The 25,723-nt window shown below is 35.8% G+C and overlaps 2 protein-coding genes across 3 annotated transcripts in view; one reads left to right on the forward strand and one right to left on the reverse strand.

Annotated features, from left to right (window-relative positions):
• LOC145664548 (baculoviral IAP repeat-containing protein 5-like) overlaps positions 1 to 25,723 on the forward strand; it is a 66,330-nt gene that overhangs the window by 34,803 nt on the left and 5,804 nt on the right. The window contains exon 5 of one of the 2 annotated variants that reach the window (XM_081731313.1): positions 7,218 to 7,344. In XM_081731313.1, the coding sequence (XP_081587439.1) occupies positions 7,218 to 7,301 (84 nt within the window). In that variant the 3' untranslated portion in view covers positions 7,302 to 7,344. The remainder of the gene's footprint in view (positions 1 to 7,217; positions 7,345 to 25,723) is intronic. The other variant, XM_081731311.1, reaches the window with a different exon arrangement.
• LOC145664547 (putative inorganic phosphate cotransporter) overlaps positions 15,601 to 25,723 on the reverse strand; it is a 64,468-nt gene continuing 54,345 nt past the window's right edge. The window contains exons 10-11 of the mRNA XM_081731310.1: positions 20,811 to 20,878; positions 15,601 to 15,784 (exon numbers count right to left, since the gene is read on the reverse strand). Coding sequence (XP_081587436.1) covers positions 15,767 to 15,784; positions 20,811 to 20,878 — 86 coding nt within the window. The 3' untranslated portion in view covers positions 15,601 to 15,766. The remainder of the gene's footprint in view (positions 15,785 to 20,810; positions 20,879 to 25,723) is intronic.

Raw genomic sequence — 25,723 nt, forward strand, 5'->3', positions numbered from 1 at the left:
TATACACTAGAATTCATCTCAAAGCAGGAAGCGTCCAATCGTTCATTGCTTCGTAAGCGATAGTAAGTTTAGTAGAGTTTAGTCCGTTGAAGAATTTATTCAGGCTTCCTTGCTTATGTCAAGAGTTATATAACACTGAAGTGAAAGTAGGATCAAAAACAAGGAAAGGTCTCGAAAATAAAAATTGAAACACAATCTGTTTTCTTTACTTTCTTCAGAAGACTTTATAAGAAATCCATAGAATATCCCTTTTCAAGACTATCGTTTACCGATCATGTTTCGAAAAACAGTTTAAGTTATTGTAACTTTTAGTGTTTAATATTTTGTAAAGATCTGTAGAATTACTTTTGTATGCATAAAAAAAGAAAAAAGAGAAGTAATTGAATTGGTAGTATTATATTGTAGTTGGATACACTGAACGTGAAAACGTTAGTCCAGTAAGTCAATTGGAGAGGTACGATCCTAGTGTTAAGACGTCCGTGCGACATTGAGAAAGTTGTAATAACTAACGCCAAAATATACTTATTCAATATATTAATGAATAATAATTTAACAAACAAAGGTATTAACCCGTCCATGCGAGCTTTTATTACAGTGTGCTATCGAAAGAGATTTATATGAAAGAAGTTTAATGGGGTCAGATTATAGAGGACCTTATCCTTTCGATAAAGAAAGAAAGAAATAAAATAATAAAAAAAGAGAGAACATTGCAAACTTACCCAAAACATTGTCTCCTACAGCAATTTCTTTAGTAAGATGAGTTGAAGATACTCCAAAGTAAGAAATCCTAGTTTTTCGGAAGGGCCGAAGAATAATATATAATTCTAAAATAAAGAAGCAGCACATGAAGTCCAGAGTGTCCCTCTAGAAAGAAAGAGGATCAGAATTGATAACCTCTGGGCAAACACAGGGTTTGCCCAAGTGGGCCCAACCCGAAGAAACCCACTTGGGTTTTTGACCTTTTTGTTAGTGTATTATTGGTACAATCCACGGCAAAAAACCTGCAACATGAGGATGTGAGTTTATTGTGAAACTACGCCTAACAGCATAGGGTATGAACATAACGTCTAAGTGGAACGAATCACGCCAGGATAAACCTCGGCCTCCTCCCGTGCACACTTATTTTGGAGCAAAAGACTTCGTCATTTCACAATAAACTTATATGCTCATATTGCAGGTTTTTTGCCGCGGATTGTACAACTAAGGTGATCACATTGAAAGATATTTTTATCAGATTTTGAACTTTCTTTGGGCGAATTAAATGCTTTCACATTAAGGTAAACAATAATATTCAACATAAGACCTTTATAAAAGTTCTAAATGAGCTGAATGAATGAATAAAAAAACACCTTAGCTTGAGATAATTATAGAACAAATTAATGTATGGATTATGCATATAGCCTATTTTAATTAAATATGCAATTTTATATTTTAGAAAATACTTTCCGTGAATAGTGTGCTCCCTGACTCGGCGCTACTGAGGGACGTTATTCCTCGTACGTTGACGGGTTTAAGGTCATAAGTGCCGGTTCTAAAAGTAAATATGTAAATACATTAGTAAAACTATTAGTGTTAGTTCTTAGCTTTGATGGTGGCAAAAGTATTCAGTAAAATTGGGTTTTTCAACAACAACAGTTTAGTTCAGTCATTTGTTGCTACTCTTCAAATAAGCATTCTGTAGAATCAACATCAGCAATACCGTAAAAATTCTTGTCAAAATTAAGAAGCTTAATGCTCGGAGCTCCGAAGACTACGTAACGCTTACTATTTCAAGTGCTGCATTCAAACTTCAGTATTAATAAAAGTTTTGATGTACAGTACAGCAAGCTGCATTTTCAGGGAAAACCCGTCGTGAAAGAAGTGTTCGGGGAATTCCCGCAATTGAACCCACAAAGTATCGGAAGTGAATACTTCAACAATAAAACTATTTATTTTATGCCGGAAGATATTTAATTTCATTTAAGACATTTTGAAATTTCCTTTATAAAATATGAATTATATCTTACATTAATGAAAGGAGGAAACAACCGATTTAAACTTATTTTTACACACCACAATTCTCTGTAGGTGCGAATTAAACAACTTACAAAGAGTGAAAAAGTGGCTTGACTGGACCGGGACTCGAACCCGAGATCTCTGGCATACCGTGTCATGCGCTAACCAACAAGTGCTCGGGAAATTCCCGTAATTGAACGCACAAAGCATCGAAAGTGAACTTCAACAATAAAACCATTTATTTTACGTTGTAAAATATTTATATAAGACATTTTGATGAATTATGTCTGTCTTAAATTAATATAGCTCTTTGGTATTCATATTTGGCGAACGTCACTGAGGCTCCTGGGATGACTCGATCTACATTTGTTCGTTTGTCTGCCTATACCACACAGTGTTCAACTTTCGGTCTTTTAAAATTTCAGGATACAAGCTGGAAAACTCTACATTTTCTCTATATATTTTGGCGGCATACCGACGTAAAATTACAAAATGGCGCTTTTTTCAAAATAGCTGATATCCACGCTACAAAGCGCAATTTTCGGTCTTTTAAGTTGAAATTTTCAGAGTAGAAGCACGAGAGACTAAATTAGCTGTATATATTTTGGCGGCATAAAATTTCAAAATGGCGGTCATTTTTCAAAATAGCGGGTATCCATGCTACAGGGTGCAATTTTCAGGCTTTTTAAGTTGAAATTTTGAGGGTAGAAGCACAAGACATTCTAAATTTTCTGTATGGATTTTTTCGGCGATCCAATACAACATTTCCAAATGGCGGCCATTCTTTTCAAAACAGCAGTGAATAGAAAATCGTTGCAAGTTGTGGCAATGACACTCTTGAAATGTAAATCATATAATCATATTTTAATATTTTTACCCCAAAGAGATTGAAATATTTCGAAAAAAAGAAACCGAAAATACCCGAGAAAATCCACATGGGCCCAGGTAGGTTGGGTTTTTAAAAAATAACCGGGTTTTTTCAAACCCTGGGCAAACATAACAAATAAATTTTTGTATAAATTACGACATCACCTCACATTTATTTTTAAAAAATCCAGATATGTAATTATATGTAGAAAGGATATGTACCAGTGATCTGACTTCTACTTTTGATTTTAAAAAAAAAAACCTACTTTTCATACATTCTAATGAGTAAATTCGCATAAATCTCTCATCATGCCAGTTTGATTAAAGGGTGTATCCTAATGGAGCTATATTTTCCGTAAACGTATTCTCCAAGAAAACACTTAAGGTAGTTCGTATTGGATTTTTTCCCTGTTTTTTGAAATATTGAATAATCATTTCGCTATTCTATAAGTGGAAAAGTTTATACCAGATACTGTAGGTCTTAGACGAACACCTTTATGCACTTTCGATAAAGAACGTGATACATTCTTAGCTAATTTCTCATCTGACAGCCATGATTCATTCAATAAGTTATTGACTATACGTAAAACTTCATTGAATGATAATGATTCTGGTTTTTGTTATTTAGTTTTCTGTGTAAGTTTTCTATCTATAATAGTGGATGTACCTCTTTTGTCTGAAATTAATTTCCTTAATTTTGGCTGATGCTGTTTGATGTCCTTTTATGTTAGAAAATGTTTTTATAACATACCTACAGTCTTGAAAAAAAAAATCGTTTGATTTAGTATCGTAATATACATGGAAGCTTTTTCTATAAAGGATATGAATTCAAGTGGGCTTGGAAACTTGCTAATTTGCAGCTTTAAAAAAAAAAAAAAAAAAAAAAAAAAAAAAAAAAAAGAACTAGAAAGAAAACTAGACGTTTTTCATCTCTTTAGCAACAATTGAAGGAATGGTTTGGAGTTAATCTTTTCTCTTCTGTTATTCCCATGATTATAAAAGGTGGAATGATAGTTACATAATGATCTCTTGATGAGTTACATAATGAGATCTTTACATAGTAATTCTTTCCTAGTACGGCTCATAGAATTGTTATCGGGATTTCCCAACATTTCTTCATCCTGTGAATTTTTATGACCAATATTACTTTCGACCTCTGATACATTTCTAGGACATATTTTCAACCCTGAAGAGTAAAATCGTTTCTTGCTAATTTTACTCTAATGTGAAAACTATACTTACTATATTGAAAATTCTGACTGAATTTGTTAACTTCTCAGAAATTGTTGCATTGATAGGATCAGTTGTATCTTCCACCTCTAATACTTCTCTTAAAAGAGTCGTTGAACCTACAGAGTGCAATTCGGAAAATGGTGGTTTTCTAGCCGGTGCCAAATGTGTATTTGGAATCTGATCAGAGAGATCGAAATCTCTTCCTCTTACTCCTGATAATCGTGAATTCATGTAATGTGTAACTTTGGAATTGTAAATCCTTAGTGCCCTAAGTTGAGAATTGAGCTTTGATGGTTTCTCTTACGTGAACATGTCTAGTTTCTGGTGTATGTATGCTAGCAAAGTAGGGCAAGAGCAAATTCTGAGAAGTGACATTGATTGTCAGAAAAATGTCCGATCTGAGAAAGATATCATGGAACACCAAAACAGTACAGTTGGATAGCTGTTTGGTATTGTTTGATAATAATTGGTTCAGTTTGTTATACTCACAACGAACACCATTATGCACTTTCGATTTTGTCAGTTTCGTTGAGAAATACATTTAATATCAGTGAATTTGGATCTTCGTATAATTATGTTGGAAAATTCCTTGACCGAAGCTGTACGAACGGGAAAGTAATATAGTTTACAACTATACAACTATAATTTCTTTATTCATTATAATTATTCCATTTTGAGTTTTTCAGAGGGGAGGTGTTTGTCAATAACACTGTGATACAGTGATTTTGCTTCCTGAAAGTTATGTCGTGTACCAGGCAGGCATCCACCCCCAAGCTCTGGAAATGACCTTAATTTTTACTCATCATCCACAGATTGCGGGAAATTGTTGTTTCTTTTTCTGTGTATGATGAAAATTTCCCCGAAAAGGGAAATTTATTTTCCTTAGTTTGGCAACACTGCGATTTTTTTATTTATTTATTTATTTTTTTTTTGGGGGGGGGGGACAACAGTGTCATGTGTTGATAAGGCATAACTCATTTCGTTGTTGCTTGTTACAAAGCTATTGTGTATTTAACTTTAAAGATAAGAAAGCGGTAAGAAGAGATTTAAAATAAGGAATAAGTGTTGTACTGATTGTTCCTTATATCAGTGAGTGCTGTGTTTTCCTGAAATAATACGAAACGTCAAATCATATACATTACAGAGATTAGACGAACAAGGAATAAAACAAAGATATTGTGCGTTTCTCATATAACGCCGTTAGTTTCATCATGTCACGCCGGTGTATTAATGATAATAATGTATTTTGTTACGTGTGCGGGAAGTTCACCTTGAAATCGCAAAGGAGAACCATTACTCCTATCATCAAGATGTGCTATAAACTCTATTTTGGATGTGCAATCGGGGATCAAGACAAAAGTTGGGCACCCCATATTTGCTGTTCAACTTGTGCTGTTGACCTTAGATCATGGCTTAAAGGGAAGAAATATTCAATGGCATTTGCTGTCCCAGTGATATGGAGAGAGCCAAGAGACCATGTACAGACTGCTATTTCTGTTTAACAAACATTTTAGGGCATACATCTAAAACTAAGAAGAAAATTGTTTACCCAAATCTACCCTCGGCCCTGAGGCCGGTCCCACATTCAGTAGACCTTCCTGTACCAGAGAAACCAGATAACTATGAATTGAACATTAGTGACGAATCTGACACAGAAGATGCTGTGATGAATTCTGAGGCTGCACCTCGAAATACAGAGTATATTCCACCAAATTCAAATGCGATTCATAAAACGACACTGTGATATAAGATCAGTGTAAACTAAATGATCTTATACGGGATTTAGAATTGCCGAAAAGGAAAGCTTATACACTTACCTTTACTGTTTCTCGAAAACTGTGGGTGATAGAGCAAAACTAAGAACAGATCCTGAATCAGGAGGCCAAAATCTATAAAGATCACCTTCTTTCATCGAAGAAGGAAGGAAAAAAAAAAAAAAAAAAAAAAACTTTGAAATTTGCAACAGTGTAATCATCTCACAGGGCATACACTCGAAAATGCTCAGGAAATCGCAGAATATGTCCATGTAGCATTCTCAAGTAAGCCACTACACTATATTAAAAGTTATAGGTAGTATCTGGATGTCGTTTTTGAAATCAAGTTATAAGTAACATCTAAATATACAAATGATACATATCGATGTGTACGTTCCTTTTCGTGGTTAAATTGCCAGCGCGTGTACTTTCGTGACTGTGTGGTCCCGTATTCGGTATCCGGTGAAGATGTTTGCCACGGACACATACCCAAGTAGTAGTTCGGTTTCATATAACCTCGGTGATAAAAAGGAAGGGTAAACTCCAACCAATCAGTTTGCTCTGTGCAGATACGCAGTAGGATTTAACAGGCAAATTATCTGCTTAGTGATAATAATGCTACTTCAGATTTCATTGATGAACTCTGTTTTCAAACGTTATTAAAATTATATGTAATAGTTAAAGAGTAACCGTTTCAGTCTTTGAGAAATATATCAGGCGTAAATAAAAATTCCTGCAAATTAATTAGAATAATGGACTTCAGCTCATAATTTGTACAACATTTTGAAATGTTTAGTTTCTAGACATTTTCATTTGTGAGTATGTTGTTCCAGTCCTTTTGTAGTCACATACATATTTTGTATTTCTTGATCGTAATGTCTAGTTCGCATTATTCTTACTTCATATACACCAGAAATCGCAGTATTTTTTATAACCGTCAAAGTGTTCTCAGTTTATTTTAACATCGGTTTCGAGCTGTAACAAAGGAAGGATTTTTTTAAATACAGATAGATCCAAGGCAAAGGAAATCTTAAATAAATAGAAGGGGTAAAAGCTTGTTACTCTGAGAACTACAAATATTTTTACTACCATGCGGGCCTTGTTCTTTTCCTTTATTATCCTTTCTTACTTAAATTTGTCTAGACGTATTTTCTTCGATTAATTTTGCCGAAAAAATATAAGTATTGAAATTGTTACTGTTTTTAATGGATTTTAAGGTAAGTGTTCAAGGTAGTTTTAAAGTAGTTTTTAGTGTTCAAGGTAGTATTGTTTTGATTTCGAAGCTTATACGATCGTAGGATTTTACTTGAATATGAATGATTCGTTTAAAAATCATAGTCTAATACTCATTTTACTCTCATTTTTCAGACAAAGTTCATCGAAAATAGGAAGATTGAGTTTGAAAAGAAAGCTGAAACACAGAGGAAGAAGTTAAAGAAGAAGCAGTTTTAGAAGTAATCGGTTGTCATAATTCATATCTTGTACGTTCTTCTCAGTAAGCTTGTACTTCCTAGTTTGTGTCGTAGTATAGCTTTTTATTTCACGTTATTGTGGTATATTTTAATGCAAATGTGTTTTTAAACTGTACATACACCCTGTTTCAAAAAGAATATACGTATTTCGAATGCATATATTTATTAAACTTTAAGACATACAAATATGAAATCTTACACACATATTTACGAACCTCTCAAGTTCAAATTACAGATGTTCAATATGTCCTCCATCAGCGACACAAACAATATCACATCGATACTCAAATTCCTCCTATTCTTGGGCAACGTCCTGCGTCACTGATGTTATGGCAGTACGGATTCCTTCTTCAACTTTTCCTGGTTCTGTGGGAGTGGTGGTACATAAACGTTGTCTTTAACGAAACCCCACAGGAAGAAGTCACAGGGTGCCAAATCCGGTGCCCGTGGAGGTCAGCTGAGACATGCTAAGTCGCCAGCTCCTTGACGACCAATCCAACGGTTTAGTAGAGTTTCATCCAGATATTCACGCACTTGGCGACTCCAGTGACGGGGTTGACTTCTTGTTGAAAAATGAAGTTGTCTTCGTGCAGCCTCAGAAACAACCAGTTTTGTAACAGCGAGATACTGCTGACTGTTAACCATGTTTCCATTAAAGAAGAATGGGTCGTAAACATATGATCGGGATATCGCACAAAACACATTGACTTTGGCCGAATTTCGTACATGTTCAATGACTGCATGTGGGTTCTGTAGGCCCCAAATTTGAACATTTTGTTTGTTCTCCTGACCACTAATACGGAAAGCCGCTTCATCACTGAACACAATGCGTTGTGCAAAAGTGTTATCATTGTCAATAGCATCCAGAATCTCGTTACAAAATGCCACACGTTTGCGAACCAATCGACGTCTCAAAACACGCCAAATTGTTGTTGTCGGCACTTGAAACTCCTGACTGACACGACGAGTTGATTTTGAAGGACTTTTGAATTCGTGCAACATTTTCTTTAGGAACACGAGGGCGGCCAGGACTCTTTCCTTTACATACACATCCTGTATCTACAAACTGTCGATACCATCTGCGAATGTTCCACCCATTCGGAGGATTAATTTGGTACCTCAACCTGAAACGTCTTTGCATTGTAAACATGGAATTGCACTTCGCAAACTCGAGAACACAAAATGATTTCTGCTGCGGAGCAGCCATTTTAAACATATGACGGTTACCAAGCAAAATAGAAGACAACTGACATCTAGCGGCTATTAATATAAACTAGACTATGTATTCGTTTCTCCAATAGCCGAGCCGAGGCGCAGCGATCGATAGTTTGGACAAAATAATTCTTCGTAATAGGTATATTCTTTTTGAAACAGGGTGTACTTAATTTCTTTCATCTCATCAAGTTTGAATTTCGTTAGTTAGTCTCCTATATCTTACTGAGAAAGTCTCCACTAGGAAATGATTGTTTTTTCCCTTGATTAGAGATAATTAGGAAATGAAAAACATGGTTCTTAACGCGTGTACTAATTTCTAGAATCACTTCATTTTTCAGTTGTCACTGGAAGCGAGAAAACAATAGTTTGATGGACGGGAAGGGGATTCGGAATAAAACGGAGGCCGTGAGTGTTGATATTAAAGAGAGACTAAATTGTGAGTACACGGTAAATTGGCGCAAGTGTATCTGAAGTGGCTAATGTGTCAGGTGTTTCACGAGAAACAGTGTCCAAGGTGATGGGCTCCAGAACTAACAGCAAAACAACATCGGTAGAGGTTAATACTGGAAGCATTGAAGAAGAGAAGCCTCAATGACGTGGATCGCCAGACGTTGAAGCCATAGACCGTAGAGTGAATGCGACTAAAGTAACATCTGGAAGACCCTTTTGCGACCATCGTAGTGCGACCCGATTTGCGTAGCCTAAATATCGGTTGTTGGGTTGCAGTTTTCAAACCGCTGATCAATCTCACATTTAAGCGAAAAGAAAGTGCCGAAAACTTGCAAAGTGGACTGCCTATGATTAAAAGTGCATAATATTGTCCGATGATAATCTTGTAGCCAGAACCGCTGTTTCCAAAGCTACTATTCAGCAGTACGGAATTTAGCTTTAAGTTGTAGTTGCAACTTTGTCCACAGGGGCGTCTTCTACTTTGCTTTTATGCTAAGGAAGGATGATGCAATGGTTTGTCCGAGTTTCGTCATCCCACAGTCGCTGCACCACTGTTAGTCCTAGAATATAATGAATGCTTCTCGAAGAAGATTGAACTGGATAAGAACGTATGTGTTAATAAGTCTTGTGCTTTTGTGTATTTGTCAGTATAGAGCAGCAGTAACAACAAAAAGGAAATGAAAAAATAAACTGACAGAGAAGAACTTGATGATTGATTTTTATGAACAGTAGCAACAACGAGCATCTCGAACAGAATAATGAGGAAAATCACAGACATCAAGGAATCTTAACCAAGCTATAGTGAAACTGAAAGTGGGGAATACTCGGGAGCGAGGGACCAAACGGTTCACAACTCGCGCCACAGCGAACGTGAGGGTTCGTATATATCTGGTTCTCTGCCAAAAATTCTTTCACTTGTCTTCCAACAGGATTAAACTTAAAACTCCCATGAAATGCAGAGGTTGTTCAGCCTACATTTGGCCAATTTCGACTTACTAAAAATTTAGAAGAATCCATGGCGCCAGGTCCGTAAGTGTTCGATGTGTTTTCCTTGGTTCCTAACAATAGCCAGCGTAATTTCCACTGTAATAGGCTTTTCTGATGAACTGGGAGGGGAATCTTGTCCCATTCCCTTTCCAAAGTCTTTCCACAGTTGTCACACGCCGTTTTCCCAAAGCCCGCTTCAGCAATCCAAATCCACAATAGTCCATAGGACTTGCATCTGGAGATTTAACAGGAACCTCATTGAAAGGTATCACCTGTATACCACTTGCTTCCTCCATCTCCCTGTAGAATGAGAAGGACGATCGTGAGGTATGTGATGAGGCCTTGTCCATATGAATGCGCACCAGATTGGCGTCATTTCCGTACATTGTTGGAATTTCATGCTCGTAGATCGACAGCATGATCTGCTCCTGAAAATACTGCGAATTTATTTTGCAGTTCTTCGCCACCCTACGAACCTTCAGTTTACCTCGGTAACTAACCAGTAACAACCATGAACCCTTTTGGGAAGGATTCCTTACAGACACGGACTCACCTTCTGAAGTTCTTGGCACCTTTCTCACGGTACATGATGGCTCTCGGTTTGCCACAGCCGGAAAGGTAAATCCATGCTTCATCGAGCGTTACGACGTACATCCACCTTTGTTTTGCCAGATGCCGTTCGTACAGCTTACGGGCGTTACACTTTCTTTCCTTTTGGTAGGCATCCATAAGAAGATGGCCGCGAGCTTTCATGGCTTTTTCCAGCTTGAGTTGATGGTGTAACGTCCGGCTCACGGTCTCCAAAGACACGTCAAGACGATTAGCCATACACCTTTGTGTTGGCGGATTTTCTTGCATTGCCATTTTGCGAAGTTTCCTCTGAATGGTGGAGGTGGCCTTGGTGCATTCCCGCTTCCTAGGCAACTTCGTTGGTGATCCAAATGGTGGAGCTTCGTTGCCCTTGTACTTTTTAATAACATTTTTTATTACACTTAAACTGATGTTGCAATCATTCTTCTTGCACTGTTTTCTAATGACAGAAACACTTAAGTGGGCGTCATAAAGAGCCGCAACATAGTCTTTCCAAAACCGGCTTAGTTTGGGCGGCATTTTGGTCACAGAGCGGAAACCCACACACTTGGAAACAAATTTAACACAAGACTCAAAATAATGGTCCTGTTTTGTGCGTTATTGTCGTCCACGCGGAAAAACAACTCCGTTCCCAGGAAGCCACTGCACAACACTGCAGGACGCCACAAGCCAGGTCGGGTGAGTCCATTCTGCCCGGGAGGGAGAAGGAACGAAATCTGCCTAACAGGCTGAACAACCTCTGTACAACTACCATCTCACTCTTTTAACATTTTATTTTTGTTTCGTTTAAAAAATATTAAGAAATACTAAAGATAATAACATTTAACCCTTTGGGGATCCTGGCTTTTTGGGCTATTTTTTAGACTTTCAGTCAAGCAGCTACTGTATCGTCACTATTTATCCTAGGATCATGGTTCATACCTCATTCTCTTCAGAATAGAGCTGGCTTTCAAATGATACCACTTGCGTGCTCATACCATATACCAGAAGCGGGAAAAAAATGTCAAAGTGAAAATTTTGGAGGGAAAAATTTTTTTCTCGAACTTTGGCCCCCCCTGGACCCCCCCCCCCCTGTGTAATCGTAGCCATCTGAAAAAAATCTGAGAAATAGTACTTAGTATACTGAATGTGTGGGCCAAATTTCAAGTTTCTATCTTGAATAGTAAGGGCGGGAGAATTTTTATCAAAAATTCCCACAGTGCCCCAAAGTACCATAAAACACTATGATCTCAGGGAAAAAAATTCCTGAGACATCCCTAATTACCCTAGGACTATAATCCGCCAATCATTCTCTTCAGAATAGAACTGTCTTTCAGGCGGTACCATTCATATGTCTCCATCATGTATCTAAGGCGGGAAATTCCTGACAAAAGGGATTTTTGGGGGCAAAATTTCCCTTTTTTCAACTTTTGCCCCTCTGGACCCCCCTGTTTTTACGCAGAAATCGGAAAAAAACTTCTGGTAAATACTACTCGGTGGACTGAATGTTTGTGCAAAATTTCAATCTTCTACGTGAAAAAATAGGCCCGCCAGAGAAAATTTCCCTACTTTGCCCCACTTTTACCCTATACAGAAGTATATTTGGATAAAAATTCACTGAGACGGCCCTAATTACCCTAGAATAATAATTCGACCGTCGTTCTCTTCAGAATGGAACGGCCTTTCAGACGGTATGACTCACGTGGTTCTTTCTTGTATGTGAGGCGGGAAAATGACGAGAGACGGGATTTTGGGGGTAAAAAAATCCCTATTTTTACCCCTTTTCCCCTCTGGTTCCCCCCCTGTTTTAGCACTGACATCGGAACAAAAAATCTGGTAAATAGTACTCGGTGGACTGAATGTTTGTGCAAAATTTCAATCTTCTACGTTCAAAAATAAGCCCGCCAAAAAATATATATACCGACAATGCCCCATATTTCCCTATATAGAAGTAAATTTTTCAAAAAATCCCTGAGATGTCCCTAATTACCCTAGAATAATAATTCGACCGTCGTTCTCTTCAGAATGGAACGGTCTTTCAGACGGTATGACTCACGTGGTTCTATCTTGTATGTGAGGCGGTAAAATGACGAGAGACGGGATTTTGGGGGTAAAAAAATCCCTATTTTTACCCCTTTTCCCCTCTGGTTCCCCCCTGTTTTGGCACTGACATCGGAACAAAAAATCTGGTAAATACTACTCGGTGGACTGAATGTTTGTGCAAAATTTCAATCTTCTACGTAGAAAAATAAACCCGCCAAAAAATATTGAACATAGGCTTAGAAAATGAGAAAATAAATTTTTGACTTATGACGTCATGACCTCCTATGTCTGGACGCAGGACGGTCTGAAACCATACGTAATGTCTTCTACAAGGCCTCTGGACTTGGAAAACAAAAAAAAAAACCGGACGAAAAAGCTCAAATAGAAGAGAAATGACGCAATGTACCATGAAAAGTGCATATGGTACAAATTGTACCATAGGATCCCCAAAGGGTTAAAGTAAACCATTGCACTCAACAACTGTCAACTTATAGAATCTAATACTCTTGTCTTTACTGGAAGATTTAAGTTTGGTTAGATTTGGTTTTAGATTTGGGAGACTAAGCAAAATGTTAAGAAAATCATTTTTGTGTGCATTTGCTATATAAAAATAGACGAAATCTCCGAGACATGCTATAATATTTTGAAGGCATCATGTTTGTCCCTTCAGATTTGTGATTTCTTTTCAGGTTTGTGCTCTCATTTAAAAATATCCAATACTTAGAATTTCAAGTCTGTTGTGCAATTCGCCAGTCACATTTATTTTATCGTGATTATTGCCTTTTTACGTTTCCTACCTATGACTATGTTTTGTATTGGTGTTTTCGGGATCCTAAATATATCGAAAGTCGATATGCAAATCTCAAAACCGGACACACACAGCTTCACGCCAATCTTCAGTTTGGCTGCCACATAGTGTAACTGCTTATCATTGTAACAAATAAACTTTAATGACATATATCTTCCATGTGCATGCTACGTGTACAGGAGGAACTTATTCTGGTTTCAGGATGTTGAAAATCCGAGTGCGCACTAGAATCAAGGGCACAATAACCTCGAATGTTTATATATATATTTGATTTAACAAATATTTTGCAAAAATTCTTCTGGTTACCTTCTTAGCATACTCAGAAACGCAGAAAAATATTTCTAATATAGATTGTACAAACATATAACTCTGTTACTTGATCCGTTATATATGGAAAGCAGTTTTCTTTAATGTTAAAATAAATAAATAATAAAACAAGATATATTAAAAATATTGTTTATTGGTCATTACATTTTGATTTGACTAATAAATTAAGACATTCATATTGAGGGAAGAACAAAAGTAGTATATATATATATATATAAAGTATCACAAATTGCATATTCTTAATTATTTATGGCTTTGAAGCTTGATACACCTGTTACACTGAGTATGTTATAATAGGAATCCAAATATTAAGAGTTGGTGGGTTCGTAGAGTCTTTTTAAAGATATATATATGTAATCGTTTATTTAGTTATAAAAGAAAGACTGAAGAACAAAGCCATATATGCCCTATACCTTCATTTGATAGCAGCTGCTCAACCCTTTTAGTTGTTATTCTTATGGAATAGTAAAGCGATGGGATAGAGCACTCGTAATTGTTCTGAGAATTCTAATGTTTTAAAATGTATTACATGACAAGACACCTGCTAATTTCTGCTGTGATGGAACGTGGAGTTTCTCTATCCGAATAGACTTATTATGTTTCAAAGTTTGTTAAATTTTGTGTGTGTGTGTGTGTGTGTGTCAATTGCCCTACAAAATACTAGCATATTACTAATGAAGACGTGTGGTATGTAGAGCATACTTTTTTGAGTGTTAGGTACATTCAGTTGTAAAATTGTCACATATCCGTAGTTTTCTTTATTTGACACACTTACTTAGCCACTTTGTAATTGAACACGTTCTCCGTTGGCATGAAAAATCGTAAATATTTCATTATTTGAAGCTCTTTTTTATGTGAAAGAATTTAAGAATTGCGGAAACAGATTGCATTTTCGAAAACTATACATATCTTCGTAACGATAGGTATACTTAAAGGTGTTTATTTCTATTCTATGTCAGGTTAATTCAGTATTCTAAATAAATAAATGAGAAAACGTTATTACTGACTTAACAGTTATGTGGTTACTGGTTTTATCATTACAGCTGGGCCCTGTATTAAATGAAGGTCTAGGAAGATTTAACATATGTAAATAATAATTAATTTTGCGCTCAAGCCCTCAGCCCGGTGTACATTATGGGTTAAACTTGTGTTTAATTAAATGCTCTAATAATTTACATTTAACTTCCTATCTACTAACCATCCGAAACTCCACTTTTTTATGCAGTTATTCAAGGACTTCGTTATAAGTAGCAACATCTATTAGTGTGACTGATTACTGTTAAATAGCATGCAGCATAAGAATTCTTATTATATCACTTGTCTTTCTACAATCAACATTAAAAATGTCTTAAGTAACATTGTATATTAGTAATATTCCAGGATAGTGTGACGCACAAACTGACATACATTTCTTGTACATACATAGAAAGTGCAACAGGGATTAGTAAATAAAATTCTTTGTTCTGTAAAGCAGAGTAATTCTACAAATAACATCTCTATAACTATTAATTGTAGTAAAATACAGATTTTGTCTTGATTGCTTGAGCTATTGGTTGGTAGGTTTATTTGAGTTTAGCGTCCCTTTCAGCAGCGAGGCTATACGAGACGTGGTCCTACATTTCTTAACTTTGGATCCAATTACATGAGCTTACCCGGGAATCGAACCCGGTTCTCCCGCGCTAGAGACGTGTACGCCAACTATATAACCAAAAGGAAGCACTTGAGCTATTGCTATCATTAATCAGTTGACTTTGCTGATGATATTGCTACTCAAAAGTTTTGAAAGAAATCTTTAAAAGTGTTAAACTACATAATTTGTATTTTGAAGTAGTAAGAGTGATAGGAAAAGAGTCATATATCTATCGGGCTTTTTTCGAACTTATTTATTTTATGTATCTTGCCTATGTAACAGTATCTTCTTTCTTTGAATATCCCATATAGTAGTAATCTTCGTAAAACTTTTTCAGACCATGGATTTTTGTACTTTAATGGACGTAGTTGCAGTCATTTTTAGAATACTTCTTTTGAGAAACTGTGACCATAAATTATTGGGACTGAAGTTGCTGCAAAATAAAATGGAAAAATAAGTAATTAAGTACAAAGCAGTTTATCCTTAAGTACAAATTAATTGCTATATTATACTTCGCTAACAGTTATTGGGTTATTAAAAACAGATTTGATTCTCTTTGTTGCCCTTGCATTATGTTTAGTCATTCATTCATGATAAAATGCATGATATTAGATCAGATATTGATTTCTTCTATTTCTTTATTCTTTACACTTATTGTATGTATAGCATCCTTAAATCACTCTCAGGATAACGTCTCTCGTCAAGAATTCTAGGGGCAGAGGTTTAAGAATAATAAGATAGCACCTTTATTCAAGGCACAATCTTTGCGTGTATGAGGTTTACTAAGGAAACTCTTATTCAGTTTTAATGTCGAGCAGAATTCGAACCGCTTTCCACGCAGGCACAATTTTGTTTTTATTTTTTTATTTCAACAGTTAGCGAACAACTTCCCTTTTTGTGCAACCAATAAAATAGTTTTCTGTTCACAATCAATCACATGTGAATTGTACTGTCTGTTTCAACAAGAATTGTTAAGTACTAGCTTACATCTTGTTAGGAGGAAAGGATTTTCTCAAATGCTTTTCAGTATGCGGTGGAACTCCGGTTCACGAACCCCTTTCTTCGCGAACAAATCGGTCACGGACAGTTTTTCATTCGGCTCACGAACGATATTTCGGGGTTCGAACCCACACTCTTCGTAGGAGTACTTTCACGTGTTTGTCATAAACATTCTTTGTCAGAGTGTTTGTGCCAAAGCTTTTTTTTTTGGGGGGGGGGAAGCTTTTTAATGTCATTTTACCCCTCACACTGTTCGATTTAGTTTTATTTGTCTTTAAAAATGATAATTTTGTCTTCATTCTATATTCTTATTAGAGAAAAACGCTTAAAAATTATTTATATAGTGCCTAGAACTGATTTTAAGTATTTAACATTAATCTCAATTGAAAAAATAATTTCGGTTGTGGAATAACTTTACGAAACGGATCGAGTTCGTAATCCTTGAGTTCACTGTAAATGTTTACACATGTTGACATGTTTAATGATCTATCAAAATTTTACTTATAAACTTAATTGTTACCATGTAATGACTGAGCTTAAGAAAAGTCTTTTTTTTCGGTAAAACGTTGTTATAAATCTGTTAAGTTCTATTGAATTAAATTCAGCTGTTATTACTGAAAGAGAGAGAGAGAAAGTTTGAATTATACAGTTATTTTTATTAATTACAAAAGTTTGAGAATTAAGCGTGGTAAAAACTTGGCGTATGGTCTAAGCGAATGAAACGAAGGCTGTAAGGTGTTACCGTATGGTTCAAAGATGTGGCTAAGCAAACGCAATACAGCATGAGCAGGTAGCAGATAGACTGACGTGAATGTGTTCAAAGAGGTAGTAACACAGTAACTCTCTCATTTGCTAACAGCGTTTAAAGGGAACTTGGAGCAACATCATCTAACGTCATCAAGTTTATCTTCTGCTTCAGACTCTCTTGCAGCACGTAATTATACAAAAACCTCATGATATTGTATTCTCTCTGTTCTATAGGGTAGAGCAAAATACGGTACATGGGAGTTTGGACTTTCGCATCACCTTTAATTACAAAAAGCCTCCTCTTGAATACAATATATGTTACAATAAGTAAAGTTCCTCTAATTATGTAGGTTAAATGAAAGGAACCCAATGACCAGGCGTCTTAGGGTGTATTGGTTAGGTTACTCTCAATGACCGGACGTCTTAGAGAGGGAAAGGACCTCAATGACGAGGCGTCTTACAGAGCTGATAGTTTGATCAACCGGGCAAAATTGATATTTCCTAAGGTGTGCTGTCCTCTTTTATACCAAAATGTTGCTGACAGCTTGCCTTTGCGTCACTTGTTGAATGCTGGCGATGATGGACGAGGTCATCTTCGTTGCTGTCGCCTGTTTGTTTACTTCAAGCATGTGGTGTAGAAATACATGGTTCCATCCAGCACGGTGTGAAGACACGTGGAATCTTACAAATTTTTTATTACAATCATGGTATATTGGTTCAAAGAGAGAACTTTGGTTCTAATGATAAATTGTTGTTAATAACTTGCGGAACTGATCAATAGAGTACTGTGTTCCTATCTGAAATTAAGTTACATATCATGAAATAGTGCAATCTATTCAGAATTATTATATTAAAAGAAGAGCTCCCTCGTAGTTATAAGCGGTTGGCATACACACCTTTGGTGTGGGAGACCCGGTTCGATTCCCGGCGGGAGCTCATGTTCGGATCCCACGTTAACCTGGTTAAGCTGTAGGTCCAGGTCTCATATAGCCTTGCTGCTGAAGGGGACGCTAAACTGAAAATCAACTCATCTGATTATATATATAAAAAAATCTGTTAGGGCAATCCTACCGTTAAAATCAAAGAAAGTATGTTAGTAGCAATGGTAATAATTTCAATGAAAAAGTCTACTATTGTCCACTTTGTAACTGAGTCCAGCTTTCTAACTTTATACCCTAAAATTCACTAAAACTATATAGACCTCATTTTGTTTGTCTGTACTCTTTAGATATAAAGAGAGAAACTTACATTATTATGTGGAATCGTAATTGATTTGTAAAAAGTACGGGCCACCGTATAGAACTTTCTCACTCCAATTTCTTAATCTAAATCATGTTAGGCTGCAGTTATTACTGAAACATTTATTTGTTAAATACGAACAAAATTACAAGCAGTTTCCAGGAAACTTCGACCGAAGGAAGTTCATTCCCAAAGTAGAGTATCCATTGTGGATTTTTTTTTTTTTAATGATGAATTATTTATGTTATATGTTAGGGCCATTAATTAAGTATTTGTTTACGAGAACTTGATCACATGAGTCGCATTTGAAGGAATCAATTTTTAAAAATTTTACAAGAAATCACTTCCCAAAATGAAGTAGAAGTAATCTAATTGCAAACCTTGCGTATATTGTCTCGAGAAGCAATTTACACAACATTGTAGAGTTATTAATTTAATATTTATGGATATATACAAAATTGCCTGAGTGGTTTTTGACAAAATCGTCCGAAAAGAAACTCACTCCCAAAAGTAAACTACCATGACATACATCCTGCAGTGTAGTGTTATTTGAAATATGAACGAAATCAGCTGACTCGTTTTTGAGAAAATCGTCCGAAGGGAATTCGGGACAAATGAATTTTCTTATTGTCAGGTTATGACATGAACAAAATCGCCCGAGTCGTTTTGGGGAAAATGGGCAGGAAAAAGTAATCAACCCAAGGGTAATCAATCTTTGATTTTTCCTAAAGAAATGACTTATACCACTATATATGGTTGTTAATAAAATATTAGGTATGAAATATGAATAAAATCGCTAGAGCCATTTTTGGTAAATCACAATATTTTATTGTCACCCGTTCTTTTTGGGAGTAGAAAAATTCGGAAAACACCCTTGAGAATCCTATTTAAAACAAAACCAAAAAGTTTGAAATTTTGAGGTGGATAAGTTGAATGACTTGACCTCTAGGCGAGTTTACATACATTGAGACGAACGAACAGACATTCAAAAATCATTATTGCAGCATGCAGGGGACATGAAACGTGTAACTTTGTTGAAATCTCAAATTCGGGTTATTCATAATTACAATACTTCTCTCTTATTAGTCGAAAGATAGGAAAATGAAAAAGGGAGCTAGGATAACGTGGATTTACGCAGATTGTGATGTTTTCGTAACAATAAACATGAAAAAAGTTTAAAATCATAGCTTGAGTTAATCATCATTAGTTTCCAAATGCAGCATCTTATCAGGTCTGACTGTGTACTGGGCGCCTTGAACAACTTTTTTTTTTTCTTCTTCACCATCTTCATCCTGAATCTTTCTCCATATTATTTCTATTCTTCTTACGTTTGTTTTACTATATACTGATTTGTTTCCTGTTCCTTACGACAGTTGTCCTGTCATTCTCATGTGTAGAAGCTTGTTAAATAATCTTTCAGTACGTTCGCTAAATGTATTCGTGATAGGCCTGTCAACATCAAGTTATATCAAATATAGGACTAATGTAACTAGAGTTACAAATCGTATTTATGTAGGTCAAGCAGTTTCTTCATTCTAGCCTCAGTTCTTGCATCCAGTACATCCTAAGTTAACGTTTAGGGAAATAGGAACTAAAATTCATATGAGAAATAAGGAAAAATATTTTTAACATCAAATCTTCTGTGGGTTTAAATAAATTGTATGAAATTCGAAGTCAGAAAAGATGTGGCTAGCTAGAAGATTGAACCCGCCTTGCTTTCCGGCTTATCGTATCTGTGTCTATTTAGTTCTTCCCTAGGCTGATCACTAGTATTCAGTCTCTACGTTGGTGTTAAACCATTTAAACGACATAGAACATAACGTACAACTTTTGCTTCAACACCTAGGGCCTTATGCAGAGTCGTTCTGACGCATTATTGCTGCCATACTAAAAAGTTCGACTAAAATATGTTTCCCGCAGTAGTGAGGCCTTTAGTATGACGCTAATCATACGTCAAAATGACTCTGCATAAGGCCCCTGGTGTCTATATATGAGACAGAGGAAATGACCGATATTGGTAATCCCAAATCTTCTACAGGTGTGAATTCAATGAAATTTGTAGAAAAAAAAATGTTCAAGCACTGAAAGTGTGGCTGGCAGTGGCGTTCGCAAGAAAAGGATTCGAGGTTCAAACCCCCCACTCCCTCCCTTCCTTTGAGCAAGATATGTATAAATAAATATTTACCACATTAAGATATGTGTACAAAGAGCTGAAAAATATATTAACTTCGGAATACAAATTAACCCTTGACTAACTTCTGCATACACTACTGATGGCTGATTTGTGGGCAGGTCTGGATAGCGTAGTAGCTTAAATGGCCTGGTATACCGGGTACGGAGTTTGATTTGTGATCCAGTCGCTTTTTTTCTTTCTTTCTTCATATTTTGTACTTCAGTAACTATCGTTAAAATTATAATTACTCAGAGAGATTACCCCAAGAATTGTAGTCAAAATAGTATAATTTATAACATACCTTATTTGATTGGAAATCAGTAGACGTGAGTGTCATTGTTCCATAGTAAGGTTTTTCTGCGTCCCCACCTGGAATAAACAATAATAATATTTTTTTCATTAAAATCAGTTAGAGCAGAAATAGAAATTCTAGTTTACAGCTATCTCAATTAGGTAAACATCAATAATTTAAATATGTCTTCAATAAGTGCACTAAGAAATTATTGCATATAACAAAAGTCACTCTTACATATATCTTGTGTTTATAGACATTATTCTTCAATGTGTGTGCTGAATCTGAAACTTGTTCACAAAATAAGAACGACATTTAATGATGTAAAAATGGGAGAGGAGGATTTTTAATTTAGCATTATCAAAATAAATAAATAAAAATAAAGTGATAAAATCATGATGAGCCAATGTTTAAAGTCAGTAATAAACTGATTTATAAATTTTGATAAACAGAGAACTTTTAGATTATTAATAATTGAAGCATTCTACCGAATAACGCCATATGACACATTTTGGAAGCACGTTGTGTGTAGCACTAAGCAGAACAATGCTGTAGTCCCGAAACGTAAAGATTTTCTCAGTTTTCTCGAATTCGCTGAAAAGTGCTATACAACATTATTCTGTGAAATGCTTCAGTTTTTGAGTAAAATACTGTGGACCATTTTAAATATGCTGGAGAAACAATGCCATATCTTCTGGTAATCAAGAAATACTGAATAAATCGTTCTATTTTATGTATAAAGTGATGATATCAATAGAGTTTGCTGGTTTAAACCAAAGAGATTCACTGTACTCTGTAAGCCAAGGTGGTTTAAACTAAACAAATAAATTTAAAAACGAAAATGGCACAACCCATGTGAACTTCATGGTGGCGTTTCCACGTATCTCAAAACCATCTAGATCTTTTCTCATATTACAAATCCAGGAAACATGAATGTAAGTGATTTATTGAAATCGAAATTATTTTCTACACGTGCATGTGTATGAATAGTTCAGAGCTACAGTGAACTCAAATGATGCATACGCCACTGAAACAATAAAGCAAATAAACTTACGCTCATCTCACAGCTTTCGGTATTTTTGAAATATCGAAATGTAAGAACGACATCGAAATCTTCGCTTTACAGAAACCAAATATACAGTAAAATTCTTTAACTTTGCATATTTTTTTATGGAACTGCATTTTCGGATAAGAATGCAGTACTTATTACTCAGTAAGCTAACAACCTTTCTGTCTTGTAACTGAGCCGCATTGATGCAAGGCTATTCAAAAGATTGTGTCTCTTCTGAATAGCCTTGCATCAATCCGGCTAAGTTACAAGATAGAAGAATGAACTTGGAGACCCAGACAGAAAATACAGGTGGTTTACAGGTGCCTGTGAAACATGCATAAACAGGCATATTTTTACAGGCGCATGTACATGCGCCTGAAAATGGAACACTTTTAAACGCATGAGACAGGTATCGATTTTTTTCACGATCATTGCATGTTCATTTCATGGAAACAGGTAGTTTTCATGTTAATAGGGTTGCAACCTTGCAACGTGAAAAATGCATGTAAACAACAAGTAGAGAGTGGGAAGACATGTACGTAACCGGCATATTCCATGTTGTTGACATATACGTTACCTCATGAGGATCTGACGACAGCTGCTTTTCATTTGATAAGAATGTAACTCACATGTTAAATACATGTGAAATACAGGTGTTAACGAATTAGTGGGCATGTTAGCGGAGTATACATGTAAAGTACATCGCATTAAGTACTATACATGTGTCAAGACCTTGCATTGTGCATGACAAACTGGAGACTTGGTGCCTGAATATTACATGTTTCCTACACCTGTAACATTAATGATTGACTTCAATCAACCTTATTCATGGCATGCACCAGTTTAACCCATTTATTGACAATCATGATCATTGCATTTTCCGTTTACCTGCACATTGCATATAGGTGGGTTCACACTTCGCATGTACACGGAGATAATACAGGCAATGTATTCAGTTTTAATCCCATGCATTATACATGTCAGGACCTTGCATAGCGAATGGCGAACTGGAGACATGTGCCTGAATATTGCATGTCTCCTATGCCTATAACGTGAATGTTTATCTCCAATCCACCTTGTTCACCACACGTATCTGTTTAATCCATTTATTGGCAATCATGATTATTGCATGTTCCCGTTCACTTGTACATTGCCTTTACACTGCACGTACGGGAGTTACACACTTCGCATGTACACGAAAATGATAAATGTAAAATAACATATTCTACATAATGCGTTTTCCATGCTATACGCTAATACATGGTATTTACATGTAATGCGAATGTCACACATGTATATTACATGTGTTGATAAACAGGCACCTTCCTTGTACTTTTCATTCTTACTGTATTGCGAATGTTATCAACAAGCCATTCAAGGTACTTTACATGCACATATTCCCTCCATTTACTTGCATGTGAGTGATTACGTGTACATTGCATGTTCTCATTTTAATGTACAGGCTCTGTACAACGCGTATTTCCGTGCAAAATTTCCAACAGAAGTTCATTACTTTTTCGACATGCATATCACCTGAAGACAATGTGCCTGTAATATTTTCTTTACATGTGTTTTCGCCGAAACAGGCGCCTGTATAATGCCTGTCAAAATCTGACAGGCTTTTACAGGCAGTTCCATGTACAAAACATTGCATGTTTCCTCAAAAATTTTCATAATAGGAACGGAAAATTTGTTCATTGAAAGTAACTTCTCCAACAATACAAGAGGTAGTTATAGTTTTTATTGCTTTTGTGTCTGTTGTCGGCGAGTGTATGAACAGATTGATACCATTAAGCCGTCCTATTCATAGTCCACAATTTCGAGATATTGGTAGTGCAAAAGAATTTATTGAACTAGGATTGCCCTTGTTTTCGTCACGTGTTTGAATTCTCCTTCTAAGGAAATTGCAGGGAAATTATAAAAAAATGACGATCGAATTCATGTTGCAAAGTGTAAAAAAGATAAGAGAACAAGTCTTTCATTCTGCTTGCTAGTCAGAAAAACTCACTAATAGAATGAATGTGTGTTTCTAAATGCACAACAAAGTTGCTTCGCTATTTAGTGGGGTAAGATAGTATGGATATTTTGAGTATTTCCTGGAACTGACGATCTTGTGTGTATCTATCATCATATGTGGAAGAGAGAACAGAATAACGAATATGCCGTCGGATTTTGTGGGTAATTAGTATGTTGCAGTTGGATTTAAATAATAGTATGTATACTTAAATAGATGCAGTGAAACTTGTTAATTTGGGCACCTTTCTTAAGTCTGCCACGTGCCTAACATGACTTTTCTTTCTGCAACCTGACTTAATTTGGCATAATTTTTATAAAACGTGCATTTTCCCATCAGAATGCATTATTTATTACTCTGTAAGGTGGCCAACTGTCTTATCGTGGAACTTAGCTGCACTGAAGCAATGTTATTAATGTACTGTTAATGTGAAATATACCTCTGTGTTGGGTACCGAAAATGTGCGTAATTTTAGAAATTCTTTCATGTTTACTATTATTATACTTCTTGTGGTTAATAAATCAAAGGAAAGAAGGGGAAACTTGTCTATTGGAAGTAACTTCTCTGCAAATACAAGAGACAATGATACTGTTCGCTGCTTCTAGTTTTTTGTCTGCGAGTATATGGCATTCGTATTGTACATTGCAAGACATTTGGTAGTGTAGTACAAATGGATTTATTGAGCTGTTGATGCCTTTGTTTTCGTCAAGTGTTCTAAGATTTCTAAAGGCCACCTGCAGGAAATTTACAATAATTGAAGACCGGATTAATGTTCAAAGTGTGAGAAAGAACGAAATGTCACAACTTCCTTTCACAGCTTGGTGGTCAAAACCCTGTTTATAAATTCAGAACTAGGGGCTGCTTCTGGTGTTTGGCTACTTTGAGGAGTGAGAAAGCACGGATGCGTCGACTATTTTTTGGAACTGGCGATCTTATCTGCAAAGTTGTAACAGGTGGAAGACAACAAAGAATAAAGAATATTGAGCGATCCGCAGATAATTTGCGTGGTAAAATTACAATAATTTAACCAGTGTGCGAGTGGCAAACTAAAATATTTAGTTAGGTTGGAGTTTCATGCCCCTTTTCAGCATGGCACGTTGTCCTAGAGATTAATGTAGAATCCAAACATGTTAGCTCCCACTCAGAAGGCAGGTAAGCTAACCATATTAGATGCAATATTGCACAAATATTTTTTACTGCATATTATTTATAAAATGCAAATCAATAAATAGGTAATAATTACTTACTGCGTTTTAAATCCGTATGTTACAATCTATATTAGTTTTTGCTTCAAAACACGCTTATTTTGTTCAATGTAAAATGGTGAGCAACATAAACAGGTTTCATTGTATTATACAGAACATTTCTTATAGTGTAGGTATTAATTATTTTTACTATATACTATTGACAGAGTATTGCAACTTTACAATGCAACCGATGATGACCAACATAGGTTTTACCATACTTATTAAAGAAAAAACATATACCTTAGGGCAGACATAAACTTTTTCATATCGCGCCCCCCTCCCCTTTTATCACATACTCTTGCCAGAGACTTCCATAAGTACTTTCCGATTTATATTAAGCTTTTTAATTATAATTGCTTATCACTTCCAGTTGTATGTATGTGTAAGCCTTATATAGAAATAGAAATAAGGTATAACAATAAATATTACAATAAAAATGTCTATGAAAATAGGAAATCCAAAATAATCTTAAAAATATATTTTCCTTTATTAGGTTCTGCTTGAATTTATCTTTCGCGACCCCTAAGGGGTGCCGGCTCTCAAATTGAGAAACTTCTCCAGAATAAAAGAAAGCGAGAAATGTATAAATTTTGCTGTGAAATTTGTTATG

The sequence above is a fragment of the Thermobia domestica genome, chromosome 11 (genome assembly GCF_964235325.1).
Source record: "Thermobia domestica chromosome 11, izTheDome1.hap1.1, whole genome shotgun sequence".
NCBI lineage: Eukaryota > Metazoa > Arthropoda > Insecta > Zygentoma > Lepismatidae > Thermobia > Thermobia domestica.